Source organism: Oreochromis aureus, linkage group 18 (genome assembly GCF_013358895.1).
Source record: "Oreochromis aureus strain Israel breed Guangdong linkage group 18, ZZ_aureus, whole genome shotgun sequence".
Lineage (NCBI taxonomy): Eukaryota > Metazoa > Chordata > Actinopteri > Cichliformes > Cichlidae > Oreochromis > Oreochromis aureus.
In genome coordinates, this window is record NC_052959.1 from 30151532 (window position 1) to 30178324 (window position 26793).

Consider the following 26793-nt stretch of genomic DNA (forward strand, 5'->3'; position numbering starts at 1 on the left):
AAAACACGCCAAATCCTAAATAAAGCAAGGATACATGTATAGTTACCTGCTCAGGCACATATGATAACTACAAACTAATAATTATGGTGACTGAGGCATAAGAATTCACTATATTAAGTTATTTATTCTAACAGAAACATTAAATAATTCAGTCTGTCGAATTCATCCATGTTTAAACTTCATTAGCAGAATATTTCCCCCCCGAATTCAGAAATGAGTAAAATATCAAAGAAGAACTAAATTTAATTAACTAAAAGTAAATATTGATCTACTTGGATTTCTATTTACATTCCCAGTTTAACTACTGGGACTGTAAATAGAAGACCTTATAAACAAATGTGAACAGACCATGAAGGCAAACTATCAATCAGACACCCAGACAAGGCTGGCGTCTACAGTGTACATAAGCTATGCTTGTATTCTAGGCGTGAGCCATTTCCATGGAATAATAATGCTTCTAGTGTTTGTTGACTCATAACAGTAGCGTCAGATGACAGACGGTGTAATCGGACATCGTGTTTCAGCACTGACCTCTATGGGCGTGCTCTCTGGAACCTCTCTGAGGATCACGATGCAGCGGTTCTGATTGGGTCGCACCTTTTCCCCCTTCTCATCCACCTGGACCAATGGCAAAGCTGCAGGAAGCCATAAAGAAATGGTGTTATGGACCATTTCAGGAAGGATCAATCATCCCACCTAATAAGCCCTTCAGAATCAGCTGGTTTATTACGTACAATAACTTTCACAGACCAAATGAAGCCTTGCAAAATGTTCACCTTCAAACTATGAAAGGTTTCCTGGTTATGGGTCCTGAAAGAACTCACAGGTGGGCTGAAATTCTGTGTCTTTCAAGTCACTTTTCTTTCCCCAGCATTTTTGAGCCTCAAATATCCACATGAAATTTTTAGAGCTGAACAGCACATTTAAGCTCTGTGAAAATCTGCTATAAGCTACATTTACTGTTTTTTCTAGCCATGTATGGACATGACATTTGTAAGTTTTCCAAAGCTTCAAACAAATTAATTTTACACCCACATCCAAGTGTCACAATCTGAAGCAAATCCTTTTTCTTGACTAAAAATGAACACGAACATAACCCAATATAATCATAGTTTCAACATCTAAAGTGAAGAAATGTAGTGCCTATAACCTGGATTTTATTTTAATCCGTTTCTGAAGATTTTGCTTTTTTCCTGTAAACTTAAAGGCTGATATCACCGTGGCAGGCATCGGGTCCAAACAAGTCAGACCATAAATCTACTTTCTGGGTACATTTTGGTGCCCGACTCCTCTAGCAGACTTTTATTTTAACATGTGCAGATGTGACTAGACTCTGTGTGTAACAGATATTAAAAGTGCTTTTCAGGCTCTGAATTTGATGTGGGTACTTCCTGTATTCATGAAATTACGACTCAACTATGCTGGGAAAAAAATAATGCAAATTAAAAACTGACTAATCTCGCAGTTTTACTCTTATTTTCTATGACACACACACACCAGAGTGCACAACAGTCTCATTAAATATGAACAAAGTCTAAAATCATGAGGTCAGAGTATTCAACTCCTATGAGCCCAAAGCTCCAGCTATGATCTCACAGCTGGAGCTCTGGGCACAGCAGCTCCACCCACCCGTTTGTGAGGAGCAGCCAATCAGAAAAAAAGTTGTCTTAAATGGAGGGGAAGGGAGCTAAAAGTGACCTTTTCAGACAGGATGGACAGGGGCTGCACTCAGGCTTAGTATAAGATGGATAAATATGTGAAATTTCTAATCATGGATGCAAGACCTGAAACTGGCCTAATAGGTGATCTGTAAATTACAAGCAGTTTCATACTTGAACATCTTCAGGAAAAAGCCTAATCGCAGCGTAATTACATGATGGTTTGTTTACAGTAACCTGACTAAATTCAAATATAAAATCTTGGCAGTGTACAGATCAATGAGCCATTAAATAAAAAGGCCTCCAAGCTAGAAAGGATTAATTTAAGCAGTAAACTAAGTACGAGCACAAATCAAACACAAGTAGGTAAGACTCTGCTGGATGCACTTTAACGACCTCTCCTGGGAAATCAACTCCAACCACATGCTGATAGAAATTCACTCTGGCTGATAAGGTTTTCTTGACATGCAGCTTGTTCAGGTAAACAACCATCACGGCGAGTTGTGATTGAACTCCAAGAAAAATAACTGGTGCATAAAACTGTGACTTTGAAAGCATTTCGCTCACATCGTAAGATGTCCACAATCAGCTCCACGTCCGTGCTGAGCTTTTTGATGTGGTCCAGGTTGGCCACCGTCACAATTGGCACATATTGGTCACTGTCCATTTGGGAGATGAGGTACATGTCACTGGCCAGATTCTCCCTGCCGAACAGAGACGCAGACAGGAGAGGTTAGTTACACTGTCGCGGTGCAGCTCAGGTGGCAAAAGGTGCAGCAGTGAAAACAAACTTCATTTACTCTGATAAACACAAATCTGTCATTAGCACCCACACTCACACCTGCTCTTAAATAAGAGCGACTCTTACACCTCTAATAAACATCAGCTTTGTTGAGGGTGCACACTGCATCTGAATCGCTGCTCTTCCTGTAACAAGTTTACCTTTTGAAACTCTTAGCTCCTTCAGTTTACAGCTGTTGCACATTTGGCTGCTTTACTTGTGCAACTGTGAGCTTTTTCACAAAGGAAATGCACTGTAGGTGTGTATGGTCCAGTATTTTGTAACCCAACAGTAGTCTTTTGGTTTCTATAACTTCTTGCTTTCATATCTGATCAGTATTTTTCTTTTCCTTTTAACTTCCACTGTCGTTTTGGTGAAGCTAACAGTATGCTATTGTTGTAGGCTTGTTCCAAGTTCACAGAGAGGAGAAAATGAAATGAATTTTTCAAGGCCTCAGTTCCTTTCAAATCAGCAGCTAAGCCACCACCACCACAGAGGCATTCAAAAGTATGAAATAAGGCTTTCATTCAGACTACGCCTGACGCCCACAACCGGGGGGGGGGGAAGAGAGAGAGAGAGAAGAGGCCTGATCGGTATCAAAAACAATACATAGTCTTCCAGTACACTAGCTGCACACACACATTTAATTATTGATGGATTTAATAATTCTTTTAGCGCATGAACAATGATGTTAGAACATATACAATTGCCATCACACCTCCCAGTACGACTGAAAATATTAATTTACTCTGACAAAAACAGAGAGAGAAAAAAGCAGAATTCCCATGAACCCTGTTAGGACAGACACACATACACAGCAGACAGACGGCTGAGCGGATTCAGTGTACAAATGCTCCACAAAGGCACCCTGAGACACCACTTTTGGATCTTGTTGGCTGTTTGGTTTGTTTTCTTGCGTCATACAATATAACATTCACACCACTGACCGTACTGACTTCACCCACTGCTGTTTAAGTCTTCTACTTTATGGTTATTTTACTTTAATAAGCCTTCTATTATTGGAATTAGTCTGTGGGCCAGTTTGTGACAGGCTGAATGAACAGTGTTACAACATTCAACCCACGGAGCTTAAGTGTTGAAACACACAAAATCCACACAAGTAACGAGGAGGCAGCGCTACGACTGGGACCCAGGTGGAGTGGGAGAAAATGTTTCCCTAGAATTAACAGCAGCCCTTGTTAACGCTATCACTGTAAATGTGATCAAAACCTACAAGTCCTTTAAAAGGACCACCTGGTCAAAAAGCTTAAACATCATTGGTCACAGGTTTCTTTTAAACAAGGAAGGTAGAAATTAATTAAGCAGAAGAAGAAAAAACCCCATCTTGCTTAGTTTTTCATGATCTCTAAATTAAGAAGATTTCTCGTAAACTTTGCCGCAGGCTGAAAGCAGCCGTCCCCTCTCTTACTAGCAGAGATGTCCGAGTCTACAGAGGAAGGCAGATTTATTTTTAACCTTTAGCTTTCAGATTACTACTACTACTACTAATACTCATACCAATAATACCACTAATAAAGTGAACTAAAACATTAGATGGGTTTAGATGGATTTGGTTAAGATCTGCAGGAGTACAAATCCCCCCCATGAGTCAGTATAAATGCATACTGGGCCTGTAGCTGGACACTGGCTTGCATTAGAAATGTTTAAACCATAATGAGCCTCGTGCTAAAGCCCCATGTTGTACTTTTAAAGCAATCTCATGGGCAGTCATTGTTGTTCGAACTCATCCTAAATTCTCTAGTAGAACAAATACACACAAATGCAAATAAACAAACCAGGTATTAAAAGTCTGGATTTTGTCTTGATGGCCAAAATAAAATAAAATTCGGGCCATGGGAGTAAACCAGGAGAGAACTAATAGCATATGAGAGCAAGCATAGAGCAGACACATTTTTGTTTATGGTACAGTGGGTTTCAGGTCGTGTTCACACGTGCAGCCAGCCAACAGTCATAGTTGGGGAGCACACAGATGCAGACCCTTGGGAGCACAGGCAGACAACATTTACGTCATGAAGGCTACTGTGGACGCCTGAGGTTTCACTGCCACAGAAAGTATTATTTGAGCCTAATGTGGTGATTATACCAATCAGGATCCACAGGATTCAAGGAGGCAGAATAACACATGAGTGGATTGCACACAGTCATCCACAAGTCTTTTGGTCATGGTGTTAATCACTTTCAAGTCGATGTTTTTCCTTCCAGATCTTAATTTAAGTGCTTTTCTCCATTAGCAAGTATGAAACAGCTGCTGAGCAATGATTGAAGTAGATGGGCTGAGATTTCAGCACAGTACGCCAGTTTCTCATGGACAGTTAGAGGCTCAGTGAAGGAGATGTTCCTACATTCAAAGAAAAGCATAAAATTCTGGGCTGTAATGTGATATGAAGCTATTGGCTCACCGGGAAAGACAGAACTCCAGGGTCTTCTTCAGGTGCTCTCTCAAGCCCTCCTGGGGGTTGTCAGGCTGGGGATCACTGCCTGTTGATAGAGGATAAAGATTTTGGTAAAATAAGGAGCAACTAAGATTACGTCTAATCCTCTAAACATTATCCAGACAATGAAATGGGATGTGGGTGGAGACGGTTGTAAAATATGGAGAAGGAAAAAAAGAAAGAAGAAAAGCACCAAAAGAGTGTCGTATTTACACACAGCAATTACTCATGCAAGCTAATTTAATGTGTTGGAAACAATGGCACGGACGCTAAGAAACCTACTCGTACACGGCTGTATAATCACGGTCATCTTAATACCACCCATTCCTCCCTTAGCCTCGTTGTTTTTGTCAACACTTCTTTCAAGCAGAGGGCACTTAAAGAGATAAATGTCTTGTAGCAGATCGTGTCTGGAACAGGTCAATGAAATTTTAATGATGCGATAAATAACACATAAAACAAATACCTCTCAAGTGGTCACTGTTCTCTTCCAAAAATAAATCCACTGCCCGAGGACAGACTGTCCCTTAATATTCGACCACATTAGCCGACTGTGTTTGGTTGGAGTTCATTCTAACCTTGAGTTATCCAAGATCAGGTGAAATCAAACATATTTAGATCCCTGTGTGATTGAAGAGGCCAACACACTTAAAATTACTGATGGCCGCCAGTGCCATCCCTCAGCCTTCTAATAGCCGTGCCTGTGGTATAAATGTGGACATCGTCTCGATTTTAGGTTTCTGTGTTTATAAACTTGGGTGTCCACGCCGCCCCATCAAAAATCAGCACAAAGTATCCATGTGTAGACATGTGGATAAATACCACTGATACACAACTACTTCAGAGCCTCCTCTGACTAACAACCAATCACTAACCAGCCCACCTGTGTGCCCTGGCTGCCCAGGCTCGGGGTATTCTGTGTAGGGTGGCTCGGAGCACTCCAGAGTGACGGCGGCTGGCTCAGCCAGCATTACTGGTACCGGTGGAGGCTCATCTGGGTCGGTTAGAAGGGGCTCCTTGTAAGCCTTGTCTTCACTGGCTTCATAGCCTGTGACAATCAACAATGGGCATTATAATAATGATTAAAGGCATAGGAATATCACCAGCTGTTTAAAAGGGGGCTATGAGCATAATAGTAGTTATTTTTATTTATGGACTCCAGAGTAGCTTTACATGGTTTCTAGTTCAAATTAATTTATTGCCATCTTAAACTGGGCCTTGTTCCAGCTCCTCAGCTCAACCTCTAAAACGAGCCATTTAAGGACACCCTTCCTTTGAACTATGTTGGTTCTGATTGGCTGCCCCTCCAGCTTCAGAAGGTGTGAACAGCATGTGGGTGGGGGTGATATCATACAGAGTCAAGAGTAGATACTGAGTATTTAGATCAGTCTGAGCTTTTGGCTCACAGTGTTTACATGACAGAAGCTCTCCTCATCATTTGAAATTTTGATTTGATTAATATGAACATATACAACAGGAGATCAAGAAAAGCAAGAAAACAGCTCCAATGTGAATTAAGAGCAGTGTCCTTTTTAAGTTCCAAGTGCCCAGTTTCCAACCTTGTCCCAGTTCAGCAACAATACACCTGTGCAATGACAAATGGACATTATTACCAGAGGCAATCTGAAGCATCTGGCCTGGCACATAAATTCAGCCTTTTTCCTGATTTAGATGCAAAGACCATCATTCTGAACGCTCTTCTCCTTTTAGAGCACAACAGATCTTCTTATAGAAATACACAATAATAATGTGAACAACTCAAACAATGAACAATTATGAATTATTAAAGGCTGGGCAAAAAACTAATGTAATTCTAAAATAAAACCTTTTCTACAGCACTAATTACATCTAAACAAAAACAAGTATTGCCTTTAAAAACCAAATTACCCATCTTAACATAAATGTAAATAGTGCACTACTGTTAATATTGTACTAATAACAGTACTAACAAGTGGCTTTTGAGTCCATTATTCGATAAACAAATAAAGTGTACCAAGAAAGAAACTGTATATTTTGTGCTACACACAAACACTATTTCTGGCTGTAGCATAGCAATAAGCCTAGCAATAAATCCTGAGAATTAGTGCTGTGGATTTAAATTTGCACTGAATTAAAAACAAGGTGGGTATGAAGGCAATGTCGAGTCAACAGCAAATTAAAATGACAACAGATCACAAAGGAGGGATGTGCCAGAACAGAATGAAACATGATAATATACAGAGAAAAACTACATTCAGGTAATCAAGCACATAACCATTTATAAAAACCGTATTGGTACAAATTTCAATACTGTTTTTATAAAAAGATAAATCAGATAAATCAGTGACACAGTGTGGGACTAGTAAAGGCAATGAGTTCAAGCTATCGTATTTAAGAGCATTTTCCTCTTAATTTGTGTTTAAGCAACCTCCATCAAATCACAGTGCCGGGAATTTTCCTTATGGTCTGGCTAAGCTCTCTTCAGGGTGCTCTATGGAAATACTCTGCACATGACTGAACAGTACAGTGACTTAAACTGAAAACAGTTTATCTACTCAGAGCCGTGTCCCCCGTGGGAAATGGTTCGTTTTATCTTTTAGATTCGTTTCAAACACAAAAGATTTGGCAGGAGCTGACATAACAGCGACCATAACAGCACAGCACAAAGGCCACTTCACAGATAAAAATAAAAAAGTAAATCTTTTAAGAGAAGTGAACTCTCTGATTGGAAGTAATCCGTGGGAGGTTCAGTAAAAGTTGCATCCTTTCAACTTGGTGGCTGTACTGGTGAGGCACAACTTTTACTTTAAAGGGAAATGTTTCAAATTACTTTCCACTTTTCAAGTTTCAGTAAAGATTGGTGAGGAAAATCTAAGTATTTCCAGACAAGCTTGTGTTTTCCATGGAAACTACAGGTGATTTCAATAACCTGCTGGCAACTAAAACAATCACAAGGTGGTTTTTCACCAGCATTTATTACCATTTTTAAATGGTAAATCTCCAGCAACCACTCGCTAACTTGTTGAGGAACACATTTTTCCCAAGTGGCCGGAAGCTGTGATGAGGTCACTGACCAGTCTCTAAGCCTGTGGGAGTTCTGTTCAAATCCTCAGACCTGCTTACTCTTTCAAACTTTAGCACAAAGCACACCACAAAAGTCAAAATAAACACAGATGTGGCTGACTAGAAGCAACAAGCGATCGAGTCCTCCTGACAAGGGTCTTGTGAAGGAGCCTACGAGTCCACATGCCTTTGCTAAATAAGTTCACACACTGCTTCTGTGGGTGTCATCTGTCTTAATTTAGCACATCACTCCCAGCTGTCTCAGAAACAACGCTGTTGTTCATTAATAAAATATGAACAATTATAATGGGGAAAGCACCGTTTCATCGTCGAGGCAACGAATGACACCCATCCCAAATTTGAATATTTGAAAATCTTGACCTTTACTTTTGAAGTCACGTCCACATCAGGCAAGTCTGAAATATAATGGTGAATACTCAAACATCAGAAAAACCGATAACCCATGAGTGTCAAACATACAGCCTGTGGGACAGAATGGGACCCCCAAACTAAACCATTACTGCGGATACGTAGCACATTAATTTTTAACTTTTCATTTTTTTCATTTTACGGCCTTCTAAGTGAGAAAGGCATCGCCTACAATTTGAAACGCAGTACCAAGGTTGGCAAGTAAAAGATGAACCATTAAATAAAATAAGTTCCTGTTTTTCATCATCTGCCATATAACTTTCAGGTTTTTTGTTTTGTTTAAACAATGAGTCCGCAGTAAATGAAGGACCCAAGTTTAAAGTCAATATGAATGTAAAAGGAAAAACAGGTGACAGGAGGGATGTTGAATGATATAAAGTAGCTTAAATTCATAACCTTTAATAGTCCTTCTTTGTTTGTCGACAAAGGAATCAGAATAAGTTTCCATGTGCATGTAATGGTTTAGCATACTGACAGTGAATGGGCACATTAGAGGAACCAGCCAGTATCATGACTAAATCACTGTTACCACTGCAGGCGTGGTGTAAATTTTCCGTCACAGACCACTACATGCATAGCCCAACTGCATTAAATCAGCAGTGCTCTGTAATAAATTTTCCATAAATGTCTTTGTGGACGTGGAAGATGAAGTAGGCCAGGACGTCAGTGCGAGTCAAACTGAGACTAATCAATAATTTCTGTTTCACCACCATATCCTTGTTGCCTCTGCGGCTAAACTTGGCTGAGCACATTGAAGCGAGTGATTACTGTCATTTACCAAGAAAGAAGGTTGACTGAGGCCGGAATATTCATAACTCATACTAGATTGAGTATGAATGATTAAAGGGGTGTCTCCTGTGTGGTGGGAAAAGGGAACCAGAGTGGACAAAGCAGACTTTTACACCAGACTGTGCAGTTTGTCACTACTCGATTATTACAGACTTAGCAAGTAGGCTACATGCCAACATTTCACTTTCTTTCTACACCTCAGCTTCAGATTAGCTGTATACTCTTTTCAGTTTCTCAGCATTACATTAAATTAGCTGCTGGCTATGTTCACCTGCTTCATGCTGCCACAACCACCAAAAGCTATAATTCTCCACTTTTTCAGGTCCAGTATTTACCTGCAAAATTGAAAGGTGCTTTTTGTAAAGAAGCCTCTGAAAATCAAAAACTTTCACCACATGGTGGCAGTGTTTTACCAGAAGGTTTTCATGTAGCTGATCAGCCCAACCTGCATTAAACAGACTACTTCTCATTAATGTAAATTTGTAAAAACTGTTAGCTACCAAAGTCAGCACAAGTCAGCAAAATACAACAGTAAAATATGAATGCTGAGCGAACACTAGCTTGAATTATGTTGGTGTCATGGTGAACACTGCACTTACTCCATGTACCATCTTGTGGCCAACAGGGGTGTTACGCAAGACTGCAGTCTGAACTTATTTGAACTTCAGTTAATATCTTGCAACACAATCTCATCTCTGTTGCAGCCCAGAAGAATTGTGCTAAAGGCAGCCCAGAATCATTTTGTGTTTAACAGTTACGTTCTCTGGAACAATTCTGTGTACTTTTGTTTTTTTGATATTTAAGATTCTAGGTGTCAAACATGCAGCCTGTGGTTAATACCCCACCCACCAATGACTGCCTAAGTCTAATCATCCCATTTTTTTCAATGAAATACTAGCACTATTGCTACACTGTCTATGTCCAAGCGTGAGAAATTACAAACCTGCACCCGAACCTGAACTCCACACTAGCTAAAGAAAATGCTAAAGAAGGGCTCTGCTTGGGCTCAAACCAGCAACTTGTCACTGTGCTGCCACACGTAAATATTTTCACTATGTACTTTGGCCTGTTTAGGGACGTGTTCAACATTATTTTGCAATAATGTTGAACATGCAATAGTTTTGGTGGTTAGCCTAGCTTGAAATAACACTGGGTTTGAAAGTGGACCATAATCTATAACAAGTCTGACACCCCCCGTCTTATATAGTGCCTAACATATCAGCAGTTTAGCTGCATATAAAAACGGTTTGGGCCTTCTGCTAAAGGAAAGCCACCTTGAGTGTGACAAACTCTTTGGCGTGTTTAAAAGTTGGAGTTAGATTAATTAGATTTTGGTTTATTATATCACTACTAATGTCACAAAAATGCACAGACTTCTGTTAAGTTAGGTAACACAGTCTCTTTGCCTTAACCATGCATTTACCAATTTATATGCACAATAATCCAAAAAGACCATTTATAGGCAGAAAAATTCCTGTTAATGCTGATTAATGATTCAATGCTATACTGATAAACCATTTTAGAAGCAGGAAACGTTTAATGTTCTTATCTGTGCTCTGTATTGCGTTATTTAGATATATCTGAAATGGAGAGCAGTTATACTTTGTTTTGCACTATAGTGGCCAAAAGTCAGATTCTAAGTATATCAGAAGCCAGTTTTTGTGCATCAATGACCTTCTGGGCCGGGGTCGGCCGAACTATCGCAGCCTTCCTTCCATGGCTGCAGGGCAGCAGTTGTGGTGTCGGCAGTCCCGCTGGGGTCCAGGCTAAACATGTGGTTGGCCCATGCTTTCGCATTGGGGTTGAGGTCCGAAACCTTGGCAGATTCCTGTGAAAGAACAGAGCCTGATTAGAGAAATCAACTTCAGCTAATGTATGTCACCACATCAGTATATGATGAAAAAAAAGAAAAGAAAAAGAAAAGAAATGACATTAACTTCTTGGGCATCAACTCTGAGTATAAATCATACGACTGTAATCGATGAATTGTCTTTTACTAGTAAATATACACCTCAGAGGTTCTGAAAGTATATTTACAGCCATGCTAACAGACTCATGTGGCCTACATTTCATCCAGGCAATTTAAAAAACAATAACAAAGCAGTGTTTCCTATACAGATTTTATGTAGTCCAACCAGCCACATATACTAATGTCTGCCTTGTTCACTCATCTGAATGAAGAAAAAAAATAAAATAAAATAAAAAATCAACCACTATCCTCTAACTCTTATTCTTAAAGTTTGGTCTTGCTTTTCCCCACTCTCTGGTTCAAGACATTTGAGACTGTGGGACATTTTCTCCATCTCTCAAACAAACTCTATTGCCTTGGACTGAAGCCGGCTACGACAGTCCGTAGTCCACTTTGCGGATCCTCTCTGAGCTTGAAGGCCACTCTAATCAGAAGAGCAGCAGGTGGAAAACTGCTTCATGCACCATATTGTTGAGCTCACCGTGGTTGCGCAGCAGAGTTAGAACAAGAGCACCAGCAAAGACGAGTGGAAGTGAAGTCCACCCAGGTGATCACAGACTCTGATCTGATTATATTCCTCCAGTATTTGTCACAGAGTACTTCACAATTAAATATTATAAGCAAGCATGGTTGTGCCTCTGTAAGTGCACATGAGCTAACATCAAAGACCGAATCTGTGGGAAACACTGCAACTGCTACAGATCAATCACAAGCACAAGAGCCAAGCTAACATCAACCCACCCAGGTCACAGGGAAGGGGAAAAAAAAGAAAGAAAAAAAAAAAAAAAAGATTTCAACAAGATGGTGTCTAAGGAAGTCATCAGGGTTTGCCTTCTACCTAATTAAAATCAATCACGAGTGACCCACATTATGGGGTCTCATTTTGTCAGTGACACGAGCTAATATAACAGTGCTAAAGAGAGAGAGAAGTGCACAAAGACTGTAGAAGCTGATTTTCCCCACATGTATTGCTTTTTAAGGCAGTTTTAAATAGTTGCTTTTTTATATTCATATGCACAATGAGCTGTACATTTCAAAATATGCCAATAAAACACTGTGGATGTGCCAGACATATTATAAAGCAAACGGTAATTTGGTTTAAAAAAAACAAAAAACCAAAGTCTTCACAAAATCTTTCATGTCAAAACTCGCATTACAGTGTGTGAGAATACCAATACTGCAAAGCCTTCTACAACAATCTTCCTTTGCTAACTCTAAAGAAAAACACAGGGAAAATATAAAATATGACATTTAAATGACAGATTCACTTGCCCAGAAAAGAAGTTTCTATTTCCAGGATTTCTCCTGGCTCAAAATTGGCCTTTCGGCTGGGTGACTGTGCATGTAAGCCCGACTTGCTCAAGTCTAAGCATTTTCCTGGTCAAAATGTGTTTTACGCTCAACTAATTTAAACCCCGCGTTTATTAAAAAAAAAAACCAAAAAACAACCCACCCCTCGTTTCACTGTAATGTTTCTGTAATGCCTTCTCGACTCTTTAAAATGGTCTACGCTGAGCATCAGAAAGGCGAGCATTCATCAGTCATGTTGTACATAAGTCTCAATCGACAAGACTCCTCAAACTAAAAATCGTTTGACAGGAACCAGGCTAATAAACCCCTGTTGTCAGCTGGAAATACTCACAGGATCAAAGCGGCAGTTCAGCATGCATGTCTCACAGGCTAAGAGGCTATAACCCAGAGCGGTGGTCAGAGTCAGTGTTTCACTCAACTCCTGAGGAACAGCAGGCCAGACGCTGCCTGCCGCTGGTGGTATAAGAGTCCACTGCATCCAATCCATGGCTAACACATAAAGATAAGGTCTAAGTATGTCCACCGGTAGCCTGAGGAAGGAAGTCTTCCGACCAACATTGGCTTGCCTCAGGCTCTAACCTGCGATCCTCTGAGCGAAGCGGCTGCCACCACCCCTCTCCAAGTCGTCCTCATCAAATCACAGCTACCGCCACGCTCTGCCTGCCCTCCTCCGATCCAGGCTGCTGGGTTGATTCAACAAATCTGATGACAGCACTGAGGCTCGCCTGCCCCGGTGGGCCAGGGCTGACGTTGCAGAAGCTGACTGGCTGTCTTGCTCCCGTTAAGCACCCGTCTCTGCTTTTGTTTTGTCGCCGTTGCACTGAGTCATTCTCCAGGAAAAAAAAAAAAAAAAACGCTGGAGCTGTGCAGGCAGCGTTGAGTCGCACACCTGCGCTCAAATGAAATGCCTGCTCCGGTCTGCCACATGTTAAATCAACCCTGAGGCATCGCTCAAATTCAGACCTCCAGAGCCTTGGTTTTAATAGATTATTCTGCTAACGAGCTAAGTTGTAAAATAAAGGGCTGGGCAAACTGGTTTCTTTCTGAACATAGTAAAGAGAGGAGGAAGAGAAACAAAAACACGACAAGATTAAGAAGTGAGCAGCAAGAGATATTGTTTCTCAGTCGTATTTCACAAACATGGCACTACGAGATCATTCAGGATGTGCCTGGCCAGACAGAGACAAATCCCCGCCTATGCTAATAATCCAGCCTTCCTCCAATGTAAAACTCCCACTCCTGTCCGAGCGGCTGCCATAGAAACTGCTGCTGACATCAATGGACGAGTACGTCCAGGGCATCGCTTGACCTTTCAAAATTTTAAAATGTTCCCCTCTCTCACAGAGGAAGGAAAGGTTAGCAGCCTTTCTGATTGAGGGTGCATTTTTGGATGAAATAGGAGGATGTGATTCATCATGAACCGTGGACAGAGATGAGTTATAGTCAGTGTCATTGGAGGGCAGCCGACGTAACAACGGGTTTATTGCTCTCCCTCGTTGATGGAGGTGGGCTCCCAGCAGGCAGGCAGGCAGACAGACAGAAAGACAGAGCAGACAAACCAGAGTCCTTAGGGGGGGAAAACAAAAACAGCTGAATTTGGACTAATCTGTCTGTCTGCAGACCGGAGGCTCCTCTTTCCTCTCTGACAGACAGATCTGGGGGAGACCAGATGGGCCAGATGAGCACACAGGGCACATCACAAACACTACAGCATGCATCATCCTTAACAGCATTTTCTACAATATTAGACTAATTTGCCAACTACAGATTAGTTGTTTTTCCCCCAGGTCATTATTTAGACAAATTTGAACAGTTTAACCTTTTTTTATTTTTCTTTGAAACCATTGGTCTGGTGGCAGGACCATTTTACAAGCCTTCTAAACTCCTTTACCACTTGTGCTAAAAACAAAATTTAAACAGTTTGGGAAAGAAGAGAAGATGACCTTTACAGGGATATTCTGTGTATCATGGTAGCACAAAGCATTCATAAAGTACTGTGTGAACACCAGGCGGGGGAACCTAGACTTCATAGTGTGTGCTTTTTATTCATATGGTTCCAGAAAGATGACTGCAGTCGACCTCCATCTATACACAGTTCAGTATTCGCTGATTTTTCTGTGGAAAGTAACTCCAAATTATTTGGGGAAAATTCACCTATTCACAGATTTTTTTTTTTTTTTTTTTTTATTTGACACACTATTGGCTGGTGTTTGCAAAGCAGCCAATCCAGGAGTGCCATTCATTTTCCTTCATGTTGACCGAGAGTACCGCCCAGTACATCAAGAAGGAGGTGAACATAAGGAAGACTGTGGATGTTAGCTTCTGTGGTAGTGCCAAGAAGTTTTCCACGTCTCAATTATTCGCAGATCTCAGTTCTTTGCGGGCGGTTGTGGTCCCTAACCCCTGCGAATACCAGGGTCAACTGCATTTTGTAGTTTTACAGTCAAAATTACAAATTAAGTCCACATGGGCTGTTTGATACAGGCTTAAACTTAAACTGATGCTGTGTTTATTCTTAGACTAGAGGAGCTTTGCATGATCCCTAACAGTTTATTTGCATCGTCACTACACTTTATTGTAACATCATCTGATATTTGCTGTGCCATTTTTATAAAGATACCTTATTCTGTTTATTTAGCATCTTGAGTTTTAGATATTTTACCTTAATTATGCTATATCTATTTTTTTTATTTTTTTTATTTATATAACTAAACATATATTTTACCTTCTACTGTGCTTTGTTAGAGTGTTGGAGGTTGCTGAGGTAACTTTTAACCAGAGGTCAGCAACCTGTGGCTCGGTTACAGTTAAAACTAACCGTAACCCTTTTAATACGCCAAGTACGCCGTTCACATGTGCAGGTCTCTTTCCTCCTGTTGTTTTGTAGGCGGAGCTAAAGCGGCTCTTTTGATGTTGAAGGTTGTCGATTCATGATGCGATGCTTCTGTATCACATTAAAATATGGCACAGCCCTACTCAATACCATTCTACATATTTAAGCTATTTTCTTCTATGTTTAGAAGAAATGGCAATTGTGCTTGTTACAGCAAGTTTCCGAACCTTTGGGAAGCATAAAGGGCATCTTATCTAATGCAAGCCTATTCTTTGCCTTTGTTAATCTTCTCTCAGAAACGAGCCATTTAGCTCCTCTAACTTTAACGCTGCTTTCTTCCAGAGGAAAACAAAACTAACAGCATTATATTATTAGTCACATTTGTATAAGAACCGTGGGTTTTTTTAAGACGATAACTCAGAGGCAAGTCGTCGTAAAAGACTGTGCGATCTAAGATTTGTTGACGAGGCTGGACAGTGGTGAGAAAAGCGGTGGTGTGGTGTCTGTGTATTGGTGGCATTTCCCTGCTTTGGCAACAGATTTAAGAATGAGGATCTGAAATCTTTTGATATGGCTAACCAGCTGCTGAACTACATTTACACTTTGAGTACATTCCCTTCAGTTTCCAAAGCTGGACAACTGCTTAAAAACTAGTCTGCATTTCTGTCCCCACAGTATTGATTACATCTGCATTCATACACAGAGCATTTTCACACCTGCATATGCAGTGAAACTGCAGCTTCTCTCCAAATCCCGTTTGACCACCTAAAAAAAACAAATGAAAATAATAATAATAATACTAATATTTGTAAAGATTCCCGTCAGACTCACTTTCTTTCCAGCTTGTGTCCATAATTGATTTGATTTAACATGCACAGCTAAAAATGGGTCATGCTCAATTTCTGGTCTGTTTCTGACACATATGTGCAAAGCATATGGTGTATCACTCCGTCGCTCTGTGTGAACGCATGCGTGTGAATAAGGAACGAGTTGGAACACACGAGGGTTTGGTAGCACCAAATGGCTTGTGCATTATTATCCATATACCTGAGTGCTATTTCACTACAATTATATGTACAATTTGGTGTTTCACTGTTACAATTTTAAACCTACCATATGAAGTGCCAGGAGTGTCAAAATTAAATAAATACATAAAATAATGTGTGAATTAAAATGGTAATAAATTAAATTAATACACAATTAAATGCATAATTACTTAAAATAACAAATATCCATCCGCAGGAACCCAAGATCAGCATTTTCCCTGCACAGCAAGTCGAGACCGATTAATCCCAGACAATAGACTGATGTGGGGCAGCCAGGTATCCCAGAATGCATGTCAAGCACTCCAAACTCTAAGTCAAGTTTTAAAATACTATTGTTTCTACATCACCAAAAACCGAATTTGCAAAAGCACACCAGCATTTGTTGAGACCGCTGACCAAGTTGAGCCAAAACTAACTTCAAATCAAAACAATCTTTTAGACTACATGGTTCTTAGACCCGTCCCCGACTTTAATGGATTAGATTGACAAGTAAAACAAATTCAAGATATAATGTAGCACCGCAACCGTGAAATAATTAGAGAAACAAGTTTTAAAATCAATTTATATTTAAATGAATTATTACTGAATTTTTTAACCCAATTAATTAATTATTTAATCATATTTACAAGTTTCCCTCTGGAACTCTTAGCATGCCATAATATAACTGCATAGCCCAGTAGTAAGTATTTTTTGAGATTACTAAGATACAAACTGCATGATAATTGTTGTCGAATTTTATTCATATCTGACAGAAATGAGTGTGCAGACTAACCCGCAGTTCTATCTAAATTCTGAGGAAGTAACTGTTAACACGTTGTTGTTTTTTTTTATGTTGGTTGAACATCAAGTTTTACTTCCTGTGGGCTCAACAGTTTCACAAGCTTTAGATTCAAGCCTTTGTTCAAAACTGAATTAGCTGGTAGCAGCTGGGTCATGTAGAGTCTACAGTCTTTTTAAATGCTCATTATATAAATGTGAACGTAACCTGGCCTAAACTACAACTCTTGTGCGTTATATGATGTGGTGGCATCTCTTTCCTCAGAAACCTTTAACTTTGAGGGCTGTATTTTCCTTCTCTGACCACTTTTCCCACAACGAATCCCACCTGAGACCTACCCAACCATGAGGGTAGTTTGCTCTTTCCTTTTCGCTGCAATCTACTTTCTAATCTTGTGCATCTGTAAATGACAGTGGAAAAACAAAAAAAACAAAAAACACCCAGCAGGCTCTTTCCATTTCCTAATTTTGGAGCACACAGGAAAAATAACTTTTCTTCGCCTCAAGGCCATCCGCTCACTTTCTGCCCATTTCCTCAATTGTGCATTCTTTCCTATTTGAGGAGGTTGACTGAAGCCCAACCTGAGGAGTCAACCCCTGTGAATGTTTGTTCTCAGGTCAAGTCCCCATATTTCACCTGTACTGCAGCAGCAGCAGCTATGCTTCGCTGCACTGAGGAAATTCCAGTTTCTGCTACAGTAAGAATTACCATTAAGAAACAGCGAGAGTAAGAATGATTTCCCTTTTAAAAACACAAAGAGTATGAGATACACTCGCATCAGGGGAGTGATTTAAAGACCAGGAACCAACACTACAAACACTCAGCTTCAAATCACAGCACTTGGATGAAAAACAAACAAACAAACAAACAAAACCCCACACAAAACAAAAAATGCCAACGAAGGTCGGGATATTTATTACTACTTAAAGTGGAAATGGTTATTAAAAACAATTATCATTTATACGGACATACACTATAGGGAAGAGAAGTAGTGGGCCACCTACACATTACACCTGGAGCCGCTGGGGCATGTAAACCCTTGCTGTGAAGCTCCCAGCACACAGTTTGTGTGCTGATGTTAATGTCAGGCATTTGACTTCTAATCACTGTGCATCTCAGCACTCAACAACCCCACTCTGTAAGTTTAAAGAGCCTGTAAAGGTCTTTTTAATCAAAATTGTCATACATCTTGCTGATATAAATAAGAAAAGAATTTAGGTTGATAAGGAGAGGAAAAAGGACTCTGTGTTTAAGTAAACAGGTGTGATTGATCACAAGACCCAATCATTTTTTCCCAGGATTTTTTTTTTCTTTCATAATTGTAGGAGGCCAAAATCGTAACTGACAAACCTGGGTGTTAAGTTAGTAGCAAAAATAAATAGTATGAATAAATGTAGCAAAATTAACATTTTTATCATCATTATCCTTTTTTAATAATTGTTGTAGGCCAACATTGATTGAGAACCCAGCTCAAACCGGAGCAGATGGCCGCCCCTCCCGGAGCCTGGTTCTGCAGCAGGTTTCTTTTTGCTAAAGGGGAGTGTTTCCTCCCCACTGTCGCCATGTGCTTGCTCAAAGTGAGTCGCTTGATTGTTCGGGTTTTGGTGTATTATTGTTGGGTCATTACCTTATAATACAAAGCGCCCTGAGGTGACTACCATTGTGATTTGGTGCTGTATAAATATAACAAATGTAGCTTCCATTCAGTTCTATTAAATTCAAAAAGTCTAATCAAAAAGTCTTGCAACATCTTACTTGTTGCTTTCATGATAAATACCAATATCTCTCTGCCTGCATTGAGGATACAAGCACTAAAACATTATTTTTGGACCACACTGCCCAACCCTAATACAACTAATAATCTTGCAGCACCACCAGCCAAGAGAGCCAGACACCATACCAGAAAAGTGCCACAAACACTTCTCAGAAAAACAGTTCGACCCAACCGGGGGAGGAATGGGAAACTTATGTTTTTAAATCACAGCTACTACACCTCACCGCCCACCTCCAGTCTAACCAGACACGTCTGGCCTGAGAAAAGCAGCAGCTGGTTAAGTGGACGACAGAGAAGGCGTATTTACTGTCACAGCCAGAATTTACCAGTATTTGGTCAGAGCCTGCTGTAATATCCCACCCCAGTGACCACATTTAGCCCCAACAGGCTCGCATGTGCTGCTGTCAATCAAACCTGCAGCGCTGTGAAGTTCCCTACGAAAGCACAGAGGTCGTGCAGATGAACTGAGGAATCTCTGGGGACACGATTGAGGATTAATACACAGAGTCGCCGATAAAAGGAAAACACACAGGAATAACCACTTTAGCTCGGGCAGTACTTCTCCCTTGCAGCAGGCTTTAAAACCTGGGATCCTTTCATTCTCACTTCCTGATCCGAAAGGCTTGTGGAACAATCAATGTTCAGTGATCAGAAATGGAAAAAATTTGCTCCAGTTACATTTTGTGTTTCAAATTTGAAATGTATTTTTTGGATGCACGTCCAAAGGTTTTCAATGAACAGTAACTAGCATATAAATAAGGAGCAGAAAGGCAGCATTTCGGGGATAAAATAACCATGCTGGTGGGCTATTAGTATTGTCAAAAATAAGTACTGCTGAAGTATAATGAAAACAGACTGTTTTTTGACGATTCAGTTTATGGACACACCGATATATCAGTCAATATGGATCCTAATAAGCCTTTTTGGATTTCCAATGTTTATTTACTCTATCAAATCAATTTGGTGGAGGTCAAACACGACTTCCACAAAAAAACAAACAAACAAAAACGAAAACTTAACATGGTCTACTCCAAACACAGATTTTAGCAGAGAGACAAGTGATCTCTAAAAAGCTTTGAAATAAACAGCAAAAGGTGACACCACGCGTCTTTCTTGCAGCAAAGAAAAACCACTTCAGTTTTAGACCAGATCAAAGTGAAATAAATTTTACCGATTAATTATTCTCAGTGATAACCTACAAATTTAAATAATTACTTTCCAACCTATGTTCTCGTAGCTGCAGTTCATGAAGTGTTAATACTCGGCAACAGACGAGGACCAAGCATAAAAACATTTACACATTTTCTACGTCACCACCTAACTACATGCAAATTCCAGGGACGATGTGACACATGCAGCTTGCAGTGCTGCAGCTCTAGTGCTGGCCTTCATCTAGAGGTGTTAGTGAGGTCTGGCTCAACAGGTTGCCGAGCTGAGAATCTATATTACACTTTAAGCATAAAGACTTGTGAAGACGTGTTGCTATTAGGTGACTTTAAATAAAAAACTCATCATGACTTGGTTGTGTTCAGCTGCTATAGTGATCGAGCCAAATCCACCTTTAGAGAAGCTCTACATACTTCATGAACCCACTGATCCTGCTTCGTAGCACAACACTCAAGTTCCCAGATGCTCTGCGTGGAGCAGCTGCCCTGCCCGGGATTGATTGATTGATTGATTAATTGTACTTTATTCATCCCGAGGGAGTAGTTAAAAAAACTTTAAAAAACCCCCCCCCCCTCTTATAGGTTAATTTATAGCAGGAGTCGGGGGGAACTCCAGGCCTCAAGGGCCGGTGTCCTGCAGGTTTTAGATGTGTCCTTGATCCAACACAGCTGATTTAAATGGCTAAATTACCTCCTCAAAATGTCATGAAGTTCTCCAGAGGCCTGGTGATGATCTAATCATTTGATTCAGGTGTGTTAAACCCAGGGTGAGATCTAAAACCTGCAGGACACCGGCCGTTGAGGCTGATTTAGAGCATCTCTGCTCTCCAAATCATCCCACATTTACCTTGTGATGGATGGAGCCTTTCACAGCTGTTAGCACAGACTGTTTATGCTACCAGGCGAACTAACAGTACCCAGCAGTTTGTTCAGCGGTATATTTTATTAACGTGGAGTTATTAGTTCCACAAACTGTTTATGCTTCACAAATATTGTGTGCCATAGGGTTGTCCCAATAGACAATATTGTGGGGGATCTGGGAAAAAAAAATTCAAGCAGAGAGCTAATGTGTTATTCTTAAACTTGGTGTTTAATTTACATTTCCTAACCTTATGTGAAAAGAATAACACGACCGATGACTGCAACAAGATGCAATTGTTTATTCTGTATGATGGAAGGCTTTAAGAGGCCACAAATCCTGGTGCCACCTCCCTCAGAAGATTTTCCAAAACAGTACTAATGGGAAGCATAATCTTTGTGAAGCAAACTATTGACTTGAACTCAGATAATGGAAATGTCTGGTTGACACCCACGGCGACCTTCTGCAATTTCAGACACACCCAGATGTACGTTAATGATACTTCACACGTTGCACCGACTCAGTCAGTGCAGACCACAAAACGAAACTGACTGATCGGTGCGATTCATCTTCAACATACAACGTGTAAAAAACTTTTGACATTTCTCCGTGTTTAAAAAGAAGGAACCACATCTGGTTAAACGGTTTTTCTTGTTATGATCACAATTTATTGATACCTTGTGTTGTTTTATAACTTACAAATATTAAGCAGGAAAGCCACTTAAGACTCAACCCCTAGTTTTTAAACAGATCAGGACTTTTAAATTAGCTTTCTATCCCTTTTGTATAAAAATGAAAACCATAATTAATTACATTAGAACATTTTAAAGCATCTGTCATAGTAAAACATTGTAGCCAGACCCACTCAGTCATTTTACTAAAAACAACATGTTACCTAAAGACACAGGACTCAAACTCTGATGTACTTCTCTGTCTGGCCTTCACGCTTCAACGAGAAATAAAATGTCACAGCTATGATCAATAGGACTGCTACAGGCCCATGAAAAGTGAGAAACAAAAACAGGTCATGGTTATTTAGTTACAAGAGTTGCCTTTTTCTTTGCCTCCCAATTCTTTATTGAACACTCGTCTATTATATGCAATCAGTGTGGGAAATCAGCTGCAGTGAAAAACAGGCTGTGGCAGCTATGATGCCATTTTGGCTGATTTGAAATACACCCCATCCCCCCCAACATAGTTTAATATAGGCAGGCTGGTGCTGAAGAAACTTTAACTTTCTATGGTTGATTTACCATGAAATACATCCATAGAGATGAATAAATGTGACAGGTAACCCAAAAAACTGAACCTTCCAAGATTTTAAATTAAATTAAATTAATTTTCATTGTTACATATGAAAAAGAGGATTTTTTTTTAGATTTCAAGACTGAGAATTTATGTTATGGTACAACCCCAAAGCCATCCCCACAAAAGATAATTCACTGTGACAACTCATGTGACATTATGAAAATGCTACATGAATACTGACCTTTAGAGTATCTTTACTGCTACGCCCATTATACAACTCTAAAGTAGTGCACGGCAGCACTTTAATATAAAATACAGATTGTATAGTATTTATATTCAGGTGAAATCTATTATGATGTCATTGGTTTGTAAGGACATAGACACAGAAACTAAGAAGATTTTAAAAGAAAGTATTACAGGCTGTCTGCAGCAATGCAGAGGTTGTTCACTTATTCCAACACAAACTATTAGGATTGTGATCTGGACAACACATAAAATCCTACAACTAAAAATTATAAACATGGCTTTGTGTACAAAACCATGATATGGGATTACTACATAAATGGCATAAAGATAAACTAGGCCAAAGTACATCCCATTATAAAGACGCTTGGATCATCTTACAAAGAAACAGTTCCCACACTAGTGTCTGTAATTTGATGGAATCTAGAGATCATATACATTATAACCTTATATAAGAAAAATAAATGGAAACGGGAGCTGGATGAAGAAATTCCAGAAATCCCAGCCATGCTCGAAATTATGAAAATGCGGTCATATGGAAACAAACCACACTCACATTTGTTGGACATTTGGGAAAATAAAGCTGGGATGGCATTCATTCAGCTTGGTGAAAGATTCGGTGAAATATATGATTCCAAGATCATTTCTGATCCTATACTTGAGTTATCTTAAGGGACGTATATCCTAAGGGCATATCTGGCACCAGCAAAGAAAATTATCACCAAACTAAGGATTGAAACACCAAGCTACAGAATGAGGTGTTTGCTGTTGAGGAGACTCTGATGATGTGAAAGATCAGACAGGAAAAAAAAGAATACTTTCTACAACACTGGGACAAAAGGTTGTCATACAAAGTAAAGAAAGGACTTAAAATTAAGGATTTTTAATTAATTGAATAGAGGCAGACTTGCACTGACCTGGGACTATTCAAATGTCCATGAACTTGATTTTGTGTGTTTGTTTTTGGCTAATTTTTAACTTCAGCATTTGTGTAGGTGCTTTACATGTATGAACAAGGTAAATAAAATAAAAGCTACAAAAAAAGATAAATATGCCTGGAAGAAAAGTGATCTTACATCATCAAAACTAATTTTATTAATTAAGTGCTGTCAAAGCTGTATAGGCTCCATTATTGAGTCAAAAACCTCCACACAGAATCAAAGTATTGTCATTTCCAGGTCTGAGCCAGTTTGGAGATCAGATGGAAGGGCGCAATCATTAAGCTTGTTCATGCAGTAATTAACTGTTATTTAAACATATAAAACAACATAAAAGAGTTAATAGAACAAAAAAAACTTGAGAAATAAGTGAAAAAGTTTTGACTTAAGACTGTTTAAAGGACAAAATAATTTCTCTCTCCAGCTGGTAAGGCTCTGCTCGAATCTTTGTTTTCCCGACAAGCTATTATTTTCACATTTAAACATCTGTTTTACAAAGACTCACTCAAATATATAATCATAAGAAGAATATTCATTTACAGCCCTAATGTATTTGCTTTGTTACTGTGCCCTCGTCAAGACATTTTCGTTGAATATTAATGAAAAGCTGCCGTGTATCCTTAACACAGACATCAAACTTTGTCTGAAAAACAGTGTGAAAATGTCCCTGATGCAAAGAAAAACTGTGTGCCATGTTTTCCATCAGTCAAATGGATTGTTTTAATGAACTGGAAACAACATAAACCAAATTGTTTCTGTACGGTTCATTCGTGTAACGACTTCATTGACTTAGCAGAACAGGAACACGGGCCAGGTCAGCGTGTTACTCTGTACCCCTCCGTCTCCTCTGAGCTCCACCTCAGTTTCTTTCTTTTTTTAAAAATTCTTTCATTGTTGTCACTGTCTACAGCACTGCTCAGGTTGCTGCCAAGAACTGAGCCAAGTTTGCTTACATTTGCATGTAAATTTCTGCGCTCAACAATAGTGACTGCTGAAAGTCAGCAATCACGCCTTTGTAGGGCCAAAGATCCAAAGAAATATGCCTGGCTCTTCAGTTAAAGGGTTTCCAGACCAAAATCAGGATCAGTTCCACCCTTTTTTGTTCCTTCAGTTTAAGTGCAGCTACAACCCCCTGAATGACTGTGTTTGCATACAAGCTCAACACATGCTGGAACAGTATTGAACTACAACAAACCGAGCAGGTGGCTCCAGTAAAAACAGCACAGTGGTGTAAGCTCAACTGAAAAACATGAATGTTTGCGCGTTAAACTCACCAAATGAGAGTTCTCTTTTGCCTCTTGTACTTGCTGCACCTGTGGTTCAGCTACAACTTTCGTGTCCTGGTCAGAAGTCATGAGCCGTCTGCTTCTTGGCTCCTCAGGGAGAAGTCTCTGTGTCACCAAGTAAGCTACAGGGGGGCAGAAGGGACAAACAAGTCTGAGTCAACAACGGATGTTTGTCAGCGTATCATCAGCTGGTACATGTGTAAGATAAAGGAGTCAGGAGGTAGTGTCTGACAGTTGCATTATTAAATCTGATTTTTCACACAAATTGTTTTTAATGCTTGTATATGGACAGAATAACGATCAGTGCATGTGTGGATATTTTCCTCCTACAGACTTAACTTTACATTAATTTAAACTACCAACACGTTGTTGCTTCTCTTAAAATTGTAATGGCAAAACTGACAATATGTCGTTGTTCAAACCATTTCAATCTGTGCTTAATGACACGTACGGAGGCCACTATTCTCATTTCAGACACTTCCGACAGACGTGATGACAAAATATGAAAAATTGAACGTCAGCTTGTTCTGACACATTGAAAGTATGTCAAACCAATGTCTAAGAAAAGCTATCAATTGGAAATAATACAAATATAGTAACACGGAAAGCTCTGAAACTCGTAACAGAAACAACCAGTGAATTAGACCCATCTACTTTACAGGCCTCGATTACACAACGTGGCTTTGATTCATATTTAGCAGCTGTTTGTTTAGTTGACAGTTTGGCCATTTTTGCATTAAACGACCAACGCAGGCTTTAATATTTAGCCGATTATTTAAATGAAATGTGTAATTGTTCTTTTGTGCTCGTTTTTATTGAACTGTTGTATTTTTCAAGGTTAAATTTTGTATTTTATATTCCCATTCAATAAAAGATTTTCCATTTCCTGCTGCCTGTGAATACTGACATTTACTGATGACAGTGCTGATGTTTATCTCGTGCTTTTATGGGTTTACCAGCCCTCGTGCTTGTATGACTGAATTTTAACATTACGGTTTTCTCAGTTTAAAATATAAAATAAAATGTGTATGTGTACGTGTGTGATGGTGCATCTCGGCATTAAACAGCCATGCAGTTATGTTGAAAACAACAGGTGCATCCACAGAAAGCAAACAGTTTTCTATCTTTAACACCTGCTACATTTGCTGCTTGTGGGCACACAAAAAAAGTAAACTTTTAACCATTTTTGACAATTTTTTTTTAGGGGTATTAAAAAAAGATACATAGTAGCATTGCAATATTTTGTTATGGTGGTATCTATACAGGGACACCAAATAGCTGTATTGTAATCAAACACAATAATCTGGGCCTAAAAATCAAATAAATAAATGAATAATTGTATTGAATTTTTTCACATTCTGCAACAGATTAAAACTCGTGGTAACAAAATGTTTGCCCAGAGCTTGATGCTGTTGCACTCTCATCACCACTTATGATGGCAGGGCAATTGCACAGGTTGCCAGATAGGAGGCAACCTTAATACTAACAGTTGCAGTCCAACTTGGACTGACTGCAGTAACTAAGAAAGACTTTTGGAATGAGACAGATTGCCAACATGTTGCGTTGAGTCTAAACGAGTCTTTGTCAATGACCAGAATTCGAGGGGACTCAACACAACAGGCTACCAGCTAGCTGTATTCTGGTTTATATGCCTATAGAACAGGAAGGTTGCAGAGTTGAAATGTATTAATTAAATGTGAATTTCTGTCTATGTAGACAGCAGCAGATATGTGCTTGTCAATGGTTTATCACAGTTAATTGCCTACTTGACACCATTCAATAGCAGACAGAGCACACAGACTTTGTCTGGCAACATTTATGGCAGGTTCTCGTGACGGTCGGATTTTTGCAGCTCAAAAAAAAAAAAAAAAAAAAAAAAAAAAGAAAGACAAAAAAAGAAAAGACAAAAATAAAAACAGCTTAAGTGTGATAACTTTATCTTATAGGATAAAATAGATACTGACTAAGTTCAACTTTGAGGACATCACTGAAAAAAATTAGTTTAAAAAATGTGATCGGGTTTTTTTCAACTGTGTTGAAAGAATGCAACTGACAAAATGTGATAAAGTGGAGTATGTGTTATTGCAATACTAACTGCAAAATATTTTTAAAAAAAAAATTAAATTGTCATATCATGAGTGAAGTATTCTGATAAGATTGTATCGTGGGGTGTCTGGCAACTCCCACCTC

General features: G+C 39.5%; 1 protein-coding gene across 4 annotated transcripts in view; it reads right to left on the minus strand.

The window, feature by feature from the left end:
- larp4b (La ribonucleoprotein 4B) overlaps positions 1–26793 on the minus strand; it is a 54828-nt gene that overhangs the window by 20638 nt on the left and 7397 nt on the right. For 3 of the 4 annotated variants that reach the window (XM_031749004.2, XM_031749003.2, XM_039601924.1), the window contains exons 2-7: positions 24592–24725; positions 10827–10980; positions 5776–5940; positions 4860–4938; positions 2226–2362; positions 532–635 (exon numbers count right to left, since the gene is read on the minus strand). In XM_031749004.2, the coding sequence (XP_031604864.1) occupies positions 532–635; positions 2226–2362; positions 4860–4938; positions 5776–5940; positions 10827–10980; positions 24592–24672 (720 nt within the window). In that variant the 5' untranslated portion in view covers positions 24673–24725. The remainder of the gene's footprint in view (positions 1–531; positions 636–2225; positions 2363–4859; positions 4939–5775; positions 5941–10826; positions 10981–24591; positions 24726–26793) is intronic. The other variant, XM_039601926.1, reaches the window with a different exon arrangement.